This window comes from Cuculus canorus, chromosome 5 (genome assembly GCF_017976375.1).
Source record: "Cuculus canorus isolate bCucCan1 chromosome 5, bCucCan1.pri, whole genome shotgun sequence".
Lineage (NCBI taxonomy): Eukaryota > Metazoa > Chordata > Aves > Cuculiformes > Cuculidae > Cuculus > Cuculus canorus.
In genome coordinates, this window is record NC_071405.1 from 13,664,071 (window position 1) to 13,676,483 (window position 12,413).

General features: G+C 40.8%; 1 protein-coding gene across 6 annotated transcripts in view; it reads right to left on the minus strand.

Annotated features, from left to right (window-relative positions):
* NAV2 (neuron navigator 2) overlaps positions 1-12,413 on the minus strand; it is a 428,149-nt gene that overhangs the window by 217,634 nt on the left and 198,102 nt on the right. For 4 of the 6 annotated variants that reach the window (XM_054067063.1, XM_054067061.1, XM_054067062.1 and 1 more), the window contains exon 1: positions 11,090-11,528. The exons of the other annotated variants lie outside the window; for them this stretch is intronic. In XM_054067063.1, coding sequence (XP_053923038.1) covers positions 11,090-11,347 — 258 coding nt within the window. In that variant the 5' untranslated portion in view covers positions 11,348-11,528. Of the gene's footprint in view, positions 1-11,089; positions 11,529-12,413 lie in introns of those variants that run through there. 6 annotated transcript variants of the gene reach the window in all.

A 12,413-nucleotide genomic window follows, 5' to 3' on the forward strand; every position in this document is an offset into this window, starting at 1 on the left:
GAATTAATAGATGGTTAAAAAATACAATATAAAAATAATGCGTGGTCAGCTTTTGCAGTAGAAGATCCTGTCAGGAACAGTTCACCTTATTATGTGAAACAGAAAGGTATTGCTACAATGTTCTTTACAACTGAGAGCATCTCTCAGTTGTCCAAATGACAGCTCCAGCTAATGGTTTACAAGGAGGCTGAGAAGTTGGGAAATATTACAGACCCCCTCACGTGTTTTGGCAATGAGACCACCACACTCAAAATCCCCTTAAGTTTGAAGAGCAGCCTTTAAGAGCAGTGCCACAGGCTTTAAATACATTGCAAACTGCTGTATACAAAATGAATTACAATTCCAGCCTATTATATGCCTCTTCCATTTCTAGAAACAAAGCAGATGTGCCCTCAGACAGCCATCCTAGATGATGTTCTTTCTACATAACACTGAAAATCTTTGTTGCCTATTAGCAAAAAAGACTTTATCATCTTCTACAGCATTATTAGGGAGAGGAGGAACATGGAAATGATCGAGGAAGTTAGTTGAGTCCTTCTATTTGGAGAAAGCATAACTAAATCAACAAGATCCCAGCACTGAGAACAGCTACTTCCGCGGACGTGTATGTCAGTCAGGCCATCCAGGTTTGCTTTTGGGTTTTTTGGGTTTTTTTTTCCTTTTAATTTATTTTTATAACATGAGAAAGCCTGGATTTGTATGATTACCTAACTTTGTTGTCAGGCAGGTGGGGACAAACATCTCTGGGTTTCTCCAAGAAGGCTTTATGGCCAGTCCACTACACCCCTGGGGTCATCATGCTTGAGAACCCATTCTTCCCCCACCGCAGGCATGGAGGGAGCAGCAAGTCAAGTACCTTGGCCTCTGTTCCTGTGAGCTCCCAGAGCTTGAAGGAGGGACTAACAATATTTAGTACTTTTATAAACAGACTAAAATCTACTTTCAAAGAAAATACTGATGAATCCATCAACTTATTGCCCACGAATTCATGTTTCAGAGATCTGACCATGTTTTTTTGTCAAGCTACCAAACCAGTACCTTCCAGTCCCTAGTTCCTTGGTCTCTACAGTTCCTAAGTTTTCCTTCTTGCTTGTATAAAATAAAATCTGAACAACTACTGTTGGAAAGTAGCCCATGACCTCTCTTTACAGTTGCCACTTCTTCCAAAACAGACTTACTCCCGTCCAGCAATTCTAACGTCAATACAGTGAACATGAACTCATCACTACACACTTCTGTATTCTACCATGGTGGTCATTACGCAAAGGACAAGACTGAAGAAATGGAGTAATAGACTGAAGAAATGAAGCAATAATAGTGACAGGTCAGGTAAAATAAGGAGATATAGGGACTGTGGCCAACTATGAGAGAGAGGATGTGGCAACTTCCAGCTATAGCTGTAGAGAAAACACCCACACAAGCTGCGAATAGAGAGAGGACTTAAAGAAATGTTCAAGACAAGATGTGGACATAGGGTAAAATTTAAGAAGCCATGCGAATAAACAAGACGTTGACAAAATATGAAGATATGGCGGTCCAAAACTGAACACAAATAGGGGCAAAAGTCCTGGCAAAAGCATATTTTGAAATGCAGAAGTTAGATATTTTTTCTTTTCGTGTATTGTTTTCCCACACATTGCTTCCAATTCTAAAATAACCCTAAAGTAAAATGAAAGATAATCCAAGGACAACACACCTAAAAATACTTTCAAGAGGCGGAAAAATGTGGAATCAGAATAAAATTTTAGATCTCAGCCTGTTTTAAAATAAGAAGTGACCTGTTTTCTCAATTATTTATTTTAATAAATGGTTTATTTGTTTTAAGGTTTAGCAGTTATTTCCATGTCTATCCTTTGCAAAACTGAAGAAACTGAAAATGTTTCCACAAACCATTTCAGAACAAACGATTTACAGATAAAATTAGAGGCATATAAATTAGTGCCAAGTTTTCGACTGAGGTCCAGTTCTTGGTGAATGGAAAACCAGCAGCTTCCTGTTACAAAATGTACTAACAGTTCATATCTAATAATACACATAAAATCTGACCATTTATATACTTCAAATATAGATGTTTCTAAATGTAATATTCAAGCATGATATTTTTAGACAGGTAAACTTCTCAGCAGAATGAATCTGAGTTTGGTTGAGATTCTATAGTTTGCTGCAAGGAAAAAATAAATAATGCGTTAAATTTTAAGAGCATCTCCTGACACATTAAAGTAGATAGTTTAGTCCCAAACCTTAAATACACAGAAAGTAAATACGAAAAAATGAAAGAACAGAAAACACACCCTTCCATTAAAGGCCCAGCTATCACTTTATTCAAAATTGTATCTACTTAAAACAGCACTTATGATGTTTATTCCATGTTGTAAGTTTGGGAGGTTCAAACAAAATAATTATTGATTTAAATCCCTCCTTAACTTCTTCCACTTTGGCAGGAAAAAGGGATTTGTAGGCTAAAAGCATTAAAAAACTCTACAAGTTAAATAGAGGTTTAAAATGAGCAATGGCATTGAGGGAAGGAAACCTATACAGAGGGATCTGGACAGGCTGGACCAGCGGGCCAAGGCCAACCGTATGGAGTTCAACAAGGCTCAGTGTCGGGTCCTGCACTTAGGACACAACAGCTCCATGCAACGCTATGGGCTTGGGGATGAATGGCTGGAAAGCTGCCTGGCAGAAAAGGATATGGGGGTGTTGGTTGCTGAATACAAGCCAGCAGTGTGCCCAGGTGGCCAAGAAGGCCCATAGCATCCTGCCTTGTGTCAGAAATGTTGTGGCCAGCAGGAGTAGGGAATCGATTGCCTCCCTGTAGAGCACTGGTGAGGCTGCACCTCGCTTATTGTGTTCGGTTTTGGGCCCCTCACTGCAAGAAAGACATTGAGGTCTGAAGTATGTCCAGAGAAGGGCAACAAATCTGGTGAAGGGTGCGGAGAACAAGTGTTATAAGGAACTGAGGTTGTTTATTCTGGAGAAGAGGAGGCTGAGCGGAGACCTTATCACTGTACTACCTGAAAGAATGTTGTAGTGAGGCAGGTGTTGATCTCTTCTCCCAAGTAATAAGTGACAGGATGAGAGGAAACAGGCTGAAGTTGCACCAAGGGAGGTTTAGGTTATGTATTAGAAAAAACTTTCTTTACGAGAAGGGTTGTCAGGCTCTAGAACAGGCTGCCCAGGGAGGTAGTTGGATCAGCATCCCCAGAGGTATTTAAAAGACGTGCCGATGTGGTGTTTAGGGACACGGTTTAGTGGGACTTGGTAGTGCTAGGTTTACAGTTGGACTTGATGATCTTAAATGTCTTTTCTAGCCTACACAATTCCATGATTCTATCAGCTATCACTTGGATCGACAGAAAGACTTAATGCTCTTCTGTTGAAGCCAACTGCAGCTCAAAGAAGCCTTCAACAAAAAATGAGTGTCTACAGAGCTGAAATATAACATCTACACCAAAAAAGAGAAGTTCTGTGGAACACCTAGTGGCCAAACGATCTAGGAAAAGCAAGAAACAAAACTCTAAAACTGTCAAAGAAATTCACCACTGCAGCCAGGGAAGCTAAGGCAGACAGGGAGAAAGCAAGAAAAAAAAAAATTAATAATTAATTAATTTCTGGTTTCAAATGGACCAAAGCGTCCTGCATGGATGCTGTCATATATCAAGTGTCAGAGCAGAAAGTGACAAAAATTACTTGCTAAAACAGGGACAAAGAAGGTGAGAGTGTCCACTGAAGAAACAATTTTATGGAGTAAGCTAACAGTTTCAAGGACAGAGGGAGAACACGTGGACACCATATGCATAAGCATTTTGAACTGATTAACAAGTAGCAGCAAAGGAGAAAGATAATCTAATAGTCAAGGAACTAGCTAGAAATCTTCTATAGCACCGCAGACTTTACAACCTTGGGTAAGTCTCTTTGTGCCTTAGCCACTCATTCATAAAATAAGAATATCTCTACCTCTAAGGAGTGTTCTTAGATTAAGTACACTGAAATCTGGAAGCCCCTTAGGTATTACCTATTAGAAGAGATCAGAGAAACAGCATAAAATTTTAAGGAGGAAGCAGGAAAAAAGGTCACACCGAATGAGTGTTTCAAAAACACTAACCATGGGCTGTGAAAACCTGAGTGAATTCAACAGCAGCATTATTAGCTCCACAATAAATACATTTGAAAACCTCAACTCGATAGTGAAGGTACTGAACTTGGGAAAGAACATCACCCTATGTCCAAAGGCTCAAGAACTGTCACAAACTGAAATCAGAGCAAAAATCATTTTCACTCATTATCCAGTAAAATTAAAAACTGAATTGAAGACTTAATTACAAGTAGAATTCCAAGATCCTTTGGAGATTCTAAACAAAAACCCAATAGTGAAAAATCTGTGGAGTTTACAGTGGAATCTATGCTAACTGTATCCTGGGCTGCATCAAAAGAAGCGTGACTAGCAGGTCAAGGGAGGTGATTCTGCCCTTCTCATCTGCTCTTGTGAGACCTCACCTGGAGTCCTGTGTTTGGTTCCGGAGTCCTCAGCACAGGAAACACATGGAGTTGTTACAGTGAGTCCAGAGGAGGCCATGAAGATGATCAGAGGGCTGGAGCACCTCCCATACAAGGACAGCCTGAGAAATTTGGGCTTGTTCAGCCTAGAGAAGAGAAGGCTCCAGAGAGACCGTCCAGTATTTAAAGGGGGACTGCAGGAAAACTGGAGAGGGGCTCTTTATCACAGAGTGCAGGGATAGTACAAGGGAGAATGGCTATAAGCTGAAAGAAGGGAGATTTAGATTAGGTATTGGGAAGAAATTTTTTCCTGTGAGGATAGTGAGGCCCTGGCCCAGGTTGCCCAGAGAACTGGCGTCTGCTCCATCAGTGGAGGTGTTCAAGGCCAGGTTGGATGAGGCTTTGAGCAACCTGATCCAGTGGAAGGTGTCCCTGCCATAGATGGAACTGCATAAGCTTTAAGATCCCTTCCAACCCAATCCATTCGATGATTCTATCATCCTTTCTCACATCTTTTGTCCAAACACAGGGCACTACAACAACGTAGCTTTTTATAGTAAAGGCAGAACACTGAAAACTCAATGTTAATAACCACAATAATAACTATTTATGATTTTTTTTTTCTGGTAACAATTCATTTGGAACAACTCTTAACAATTTTTTATATATATATATATATATGTATGTATCTATAAACATACTATCAAAACCATTGTAATCATAAATAGAAGAAGAATTTGGTTACTTAATAGCCTCAGATTGCTTACAGTGCATAAAAAAAATCCATTAGAAAGCAAGATACAGCAAAGGTTTTTTTGTAAGAATGTACTTAAGTACATAAGTATAATTCCATAAGCAAGCTCATTAAAACTAATTTAACTAATTAACTAATTTAACAGTATTTTTGTGGTTATGTATTTTGATAGCCTGAAAGAATAGTTTTTAAATTTTCCCAACTTTTCAGTACAATTTCTCCTTTGTACACGTGACCTTATTTAATTTCTTTCAATAATGCAAAAAGCTGTCTTTCATGGTGAAGTTATCACTATTACTGACCACATTTCTCATGATTTCTTTTATAATGAGCTCAGCAGTGGTAGCGAGACCAAATTTGTGGCAGCTCACCTAATGGCACTGAAACCAGTCAATGTACATCTGACTTTAAATTTGGTTCAGAGAAAGATTTGCTTGATTCCTATCCCTTCTGCAAAATGTCTCCACAGTAAAACTGTGAAGCCCAGTATCACACGTAAAACCAGGTAATGTATGTGTGACAGGATGGCATAATTTCACTGCAGTGTGCTTTAGTAATCTTTGTCTCTATGAAGCTTCATATTAGCAAGAAAGTGATGTGGAGGGGTAAAAGGCTTCTGATAAATTTAATTAAAATACAGACAAGTAATTACTAATATCTGAACTATATGGCTTCCTTTGTATAGTTAGTTACATGGGAATGAGCGTAGTGTGGCAGGTTAATCAACAGCCAACTGGCTGCAAGTCTCTGCTTTTGAAACAGCTCATCTGAGCCTAAATTTGAAGCATGGAAAAATACTGGAGCAATGTATTAAGTGATTAGTCTGTGAGCAGCTAGAGTGCTTCAAGGCAGTGCAAAACTGACAGGAAAAATCCCTGATTTTTTTTCAGTAGAGTGCTATCAACCTAGGAATGGCTATCCTATAGATTTTTTGCAAGGATCTGTAATGGAGCTTCTCTACCAATTTCATTCCATACCGTTACCATTGACATAGACTACAGAGTGGTAAATAAGAAAAAACACCCAGGTGTTTTATCTCAATGGGTTTGCAAATGTTTCTGGAGCACACCCTGTATCTAGAACACCCCAAACACAGATAATCTTCACAAATTAGGAAAGAAGAATTAAGACTAGAAAACAGGGAGATCTGGAATGCTCCAGATCTAGAACTCCCTAGATCTGTAACATCCCAGACCATCCCAGATCAAGAACATCCAACTGAACACGACCTTCACAAACTGGGAATGCAATGTGAAGACCAAAGTGGTTTTATCGCAGACAATGGTATCTACCAGTTGTGAATTGAATTCTTAAAACAAGGTCTAGGAAAACGGAGAAGAGTTTTGCAGATAGCGCAAGGAGTTGTAGGATTTCTAGAAATCTTGAGAGAAAAGGTTAAAATAATTAGGTTTGCCTAGCATAGTGAAAGAGAAAAGTGACAGAGAACATGGTAACACCTAGTGAAAACCCACCTTCCATATCCATCAGGTGAGAATAACACCTAACTTTCAGCAAGTGAATATTGCAAAGACATTTGCAAAGAAATAAAAAATCCCAGCCCATCCCTCCACGTCAAACATTCAGGACAGTTGTGGGTAATTGCTGAATACACATCAATACCAGGTTAAATAGATGCCTATCTACTTGAAGTGTTTCAGTGGAAGGGTGGGACCAAGGACTGCTACAGTTACTTAAGATAGGCACAATGATTATTTTTTAGGTTCTCCAGAGAATGAAAATCAAGAAGCTAGAGGATACAGCATAGCAGCAATAAACACAGTAATTAAATCCATTATCTTCTTCAGTGGCTTTCACAATAACAAGGCAACAGACTGCATTCCTGGAACAGTATCTTTCTTCTTGCACCCTGCAGGAACAATTTTATCATGGACTTCTAATTGACAATGACTTCTGTCTCAAGTAACTGAAGCAAATTTAGTAGCCAAATACATACAACTTTTTCAGAATTGCTAATAAATTCCATTTTGTAGATGAGAGAGCACTATCTGGCTATCTACTTAACGGAAGTTTCTCTGGTAACAAAGTTAAATATTTCCAAAACAATGCTCTCTAAATATGGGTACAATTTATTGGCCATGTTTTCAAATTAGACAAAATAAGCACCAGTGCAACAGCAGGATACTGTTGTGGACAACACAGGGAATTTAATATGGAAAAATGAATGGAGTGTGTATATCAGTAACAATAAAATAGGAATGATACTGCCATGATTCATCGACTGAAGGCTTCAGATGAGCATTTACAAAAGGCTTGATGCTAAAACTCTCAGACCTTTCTTTGGAAAGTGCTTCTGAAATTCCATGAAGAATGCTTTTTATAAATTGTACCACATTTTTAAATAACACATTGCCCTTATATGGCCTTAAAGGCTCAAAACCTCCAGTCACTATAAAATCCAGCTTAAACACATAAAACCATATCAAGAACAACAAAAAATATTTGAAATATTGAGAGTTTTTTACTGATGCCACATTTCTCAAGGGACACACCTTGATTTTCAGCAATTTTTAAAAAATTATTACTTCAATGAATACCACCTTGCAGTGCCCATGTTCTCAGAAGAATCAGGCTCAAGGTACCACCTAGCACCAAAAAAAAAGGCTCAGGAACCTAGCACTGGTATGTGAGTAGCTTAAAACATGCTTAACTAGCATGAGAACATGGTCTAATATCTTCACACTATGATTTCTGGTCTATGCAGTAGATGCAGCCTCTTCTCAAGAATATCAGTAAACCATGTGCAGGAAAAACCGCTTACAGAAATTCAAAGTGGAAGTATATATACACCATGATGGGAGATACAAATTCATATACACAAAGAGGTAAAGGTATTCCATCTATTCATGCCTCTCATCACCTCTTTCCCTGTAAGGAGATGTCCCAAACACGAGGTCAAGCTGTTCTCTGTCCTAATCTTGTGCACGCAACTGAATTTTGTATTATGTAGCGCAAAGAGGACCAACTTCAACAGGATTAAGAGCAACTCCCTAAAATACTCCCAGAACATCCTGTGTCTTGTTGGTTATGAAACCCTCCAGAGATACGACAAGAGTTAGAATTCCATTCTGTTGAAACAGAAACTGAACTCAGATAGCCGACTCTATGAGCGAACACCCTAACCTCTAGGCAGTTGTGCAATAGCAATGCTTCTCTGCTACTTGGGTTGAAAGTGGCCTGATATCACCCTTGGTATTGATGGAAATAGCTTATGTGTCCAAGAGAGGGTTTGGAGCTGCAAATTCCAAGTTCAGCCTCAGCAAGGAATACAGCACAAGTTATAAAGATTTCAGTCATTTTTATTTCTCTTCATTGTTTGATCCAGGTGTCTGTCTCCACCCACACAGGAGCATATCAAGTCCTTCCCCATGTGCTGCAAACCCCAGATAGGGACTGAGATCTATAAAAGATATGTGCCAAAACATTTGGTATTGGTCCAATTTACAGATCTAAACTCAACATGTCATAGTAAGACTATAATTTCCCTCAATCACAGAGGATGTGAGGCACCTTACACAGCAAAATGTAAAGGGCCATATAGGTGCTTGAGATAAAATATCCAGAGAAGCAAGTGATCACCCCCGTAAGACATGTCTATGATTTTTGAGACAGACCTAGTGCCGTGTTTAAGACTAAACCAGGCTCATTATCAGAAAGCATTTCTACACCTCAATGTAACTGAAGTTTTTCCAAGATAAAAACACTTCAGAGCTGCTCACATTCCATCTGGCACCTGTCCATCCATCCTGTTCCTCCTCCCTTGGGAGGGAGAGATGGGAGAAAAAGACAAGAACAGTGCCCTTGATACAACTGACCTGGAAAAATCTCCCTTTAGATACAGAGCGATGTTCCAAATTACTACCTTGGATGGCAAAGACCTGCATGCTTACGTGGGCAGAGGGATCAAAGTTGGATCAATAAGAATAACACAAAAGGACTTGTGTTTATCCAAGGTAATGGATAGTAAAACAAACCTCACTGTTTCACACCTTAAAAGGTGCTGGTCATCTGCTAAGACTGATACACAAATGAGGTTACTGAGAATGACAAAGCTTAGGATTTCTAATGCTGCTGAAGTTATTAAAATTCTGAATCATCTGAAATGCCTTTGGCCAAAATCATTCCCTGTTTGAATAGAAAACATTAGTATGAAGACTCTTTCATCCTCAAGATATTAAAAAATGGGGTTTGTTCCACATCCATGAAAGGGTTAAAAATACTATAGTATTCTCCTTCCTACTGCCAATGGCTATTACTGGTAGGATCTCTCTGACTACAACCTATTATAAGATGAGAAAGTATTTCTGAATAACAATCACTTTTTGCAGGAATGTAATTTACTATACAAAAACCAAGGCGTGTCTGAGAGAAAGAGCAGCATATAATGAGGTTTTGCTGACATTTCAGAATCACAAGGACAGATTCTAGTAGAAGGAAAAGAAAGAGTATTCATTTCTCTCTTAAGAACAAGATGTGATGCACAGGGTGGTCTATCTGGTGCCACCACCCTGCCAGTGATACTTGTCTGCCTCCTTTTCCTGCTTGCAGTCCCTCAGGAACAGCCACAGTAATATTCGTCTGGCTTGAGCAGCCCGATACATCACCCTATCTACCAGCAATGGAAGTGCAGCATATCCCAAAATTCAGGGCACAGGGCCAAAAACACCCAATCAGTAGCCGTACTTGTCTTAAGAGAATAAGGTTACGAGGCCATAGGTTTCAAGATCTAGATGATAGGGATGACCCATTATTCCTCGAGGAAGGGAAAGAAAAAATTACAAGAAAAGTATCTGTCATCATTTCCTCACTGCAGCATAATTGCATCACCTTCTACTGGGCTCAGATATTGGTAGAAACAGCTTGTAATGTATATGGCCGTTGCCCAAATGCCTCACGCTGCTCTACAGCAATCGCTGTATAACGTTAATCAATTCTGCTTGCTGCAGTAGACCATCTGCTTCACTCACACTGTAGTACGCTAACGCATACTATCTGCTCACACTGCTGTTGAGCACACTGGGGCATCGGCAGGACAAGGCAATCTGAGCCATGCTGAAAATGTGACTACAGTGGCAAAAATGACACGAGCTGAAGAACACACATTTCTCCTCCTAATACAGGAAGCAGCATATACCAAAATACATTAGGAAACTGATGCACACTAAAGGAAAATCTAAAAAATGCATGTTGATCATGTGCTGCATTGGTGATGTCATGCACATACAGACAATTCCATTTGAGTCTTCATTTCCTACATAATCTACTTAATTTAGCTGCACTAAGAATGACATGCATATTGTAATTTAAGATCAAGCCCATTCACTCCCCACACAGCTACAAATACAAAACGTTCACACAACTAGTGCTCCAGTATTGCACAGAACCAAACACCAACCACATTCATGACAGTCAGCAATCTTTCCCCATCCCAAGCATACAACCCAGGCATCACAATTAGCACCTACAACAAGAACACATCCCATACCCAACATCTCTACTATATCCCACCCATAAAGCCCACCAGTTCAAGCAATGGCAATAGAGAATGCAGCACAGGCAAACAGCACACACAGCACCATCCCTCACCACCCCACCATCAGCTCCACCATGCTGACAAAACTACAAAGACATCCCTGGATAGCACATGCCACTACGCAGAATGTAAAATATCCCACCACTGTAGACAGATGTTATCACACACACACACCCTTCTCTCACTGCTGTTCACACTGCTACTATCTGCCTCAGAAAACCCGCTGCACCGTTCAACATAGAAATAAATCCTTGCATACACCTCCCCAACATTTGGTGCTTTCTAACCTGTGTGTCAATTCCATTTTCTACCGAGCTACTCTTCCTTGGTGGGAGTCCATCTCCTGCGTTTTCTTGTCCATTAGGAGATTTGAGAGGAATGTGGCTGGAATACAATGGCTTCGTCACCTCCACCTTGTTCCCAAACTTCAGGTAACAGGGCTGTGGGATGGTCCTGGCCGTTGGGACATGCAGGATTGGAGCAGCGCTGTGTACGGGTTTAGGCAGTCCCGATTTCATTTTGGAGGCTACCAGGATGGCTGGCATTTTCTCTTTCTGCTTTCCTAACACGTTTCTGTCAGCAGCAGCAACAGCAGAAACAGCTGGCAGGGAGAGAGAAAAGGACACGTTGGGGAAGCTGCTCTACACTAAAGCAGCCTGGTTTACTGCAGGGATCTCCAAAACCAGCTTAGAATTTAAAACCAGCAATAAAACCAACTGGAAAAAAAAAAAAAAAAAAAAAAAAGAAAAGAAAAGAAAAGAAAAGAAAGGAAAACAAAAAGGCAAATGACTCTCAGCCTAAAATATCTCCCAGCTTTAATGTCAGCCTTCCACCTGTTTCCTCTAATATTATTTTCAGTTCTTCACCACTGTCCTCCTTCCTATTTCTGCTGTTTTTTAACTTGCTCTGGCTGACTCCTGTAATTTTCTTCCCTGGAAATGGGGAGACTTTCACTCCGTTATCTTGTCACCGCATCTCCAAAGTGAGGCAGTCCTTTGGAATAGGGGAAAAAAAAAAGGAACCTGCTGCTGCGTACGCTTCCCCTTCCGTACGCACTACAGAGCGAGTGAGCAGGATTTCCAGCTTAAGATGTCTTTCTTCAGTCTTAGCCAAGAAGCAGATGTAGCTCAGTGTGTTAATGAGTGATGCCCTTGGATACCAGCCTTAGAGAATCAAGCTTCTTAAGCCTTAATAGCTGGGAACAGGACAACGATGCTGGAGCAAGAAGGAGAAACGTCCACTGACAGCAATGTGAAATGAAAAGATGCCAGTGGCTACAAAATTTCCCGGCTGAAAACCTGGAGGAAACAAAAAAATAAGCACTCAGCTGTCAGAGGGAAAGGGAAAGCAGCCGCCACCGCATTTTCCCCTCCCGCAGTGGAGCGGGTCCTCCCGCCCGGCGCTGCTCAGCGCATCCCGGGGGGAACGGGGAGGGGGGGCGGGCGGCTGCCTCCCCGGCTTGGCCCTGCCCGCTGCAAGCAGGAATAACAACAACAACGGCAAAAAATCCTTCTGTCTGCAGGGGGAGGAGCGGTTCCAACTCCTGGGGAGGGCAGGGAACTCCGGGGGCTGCGCAGCCCCGGGCTGGGATGCTCCAGGGGAGGGGGTGGG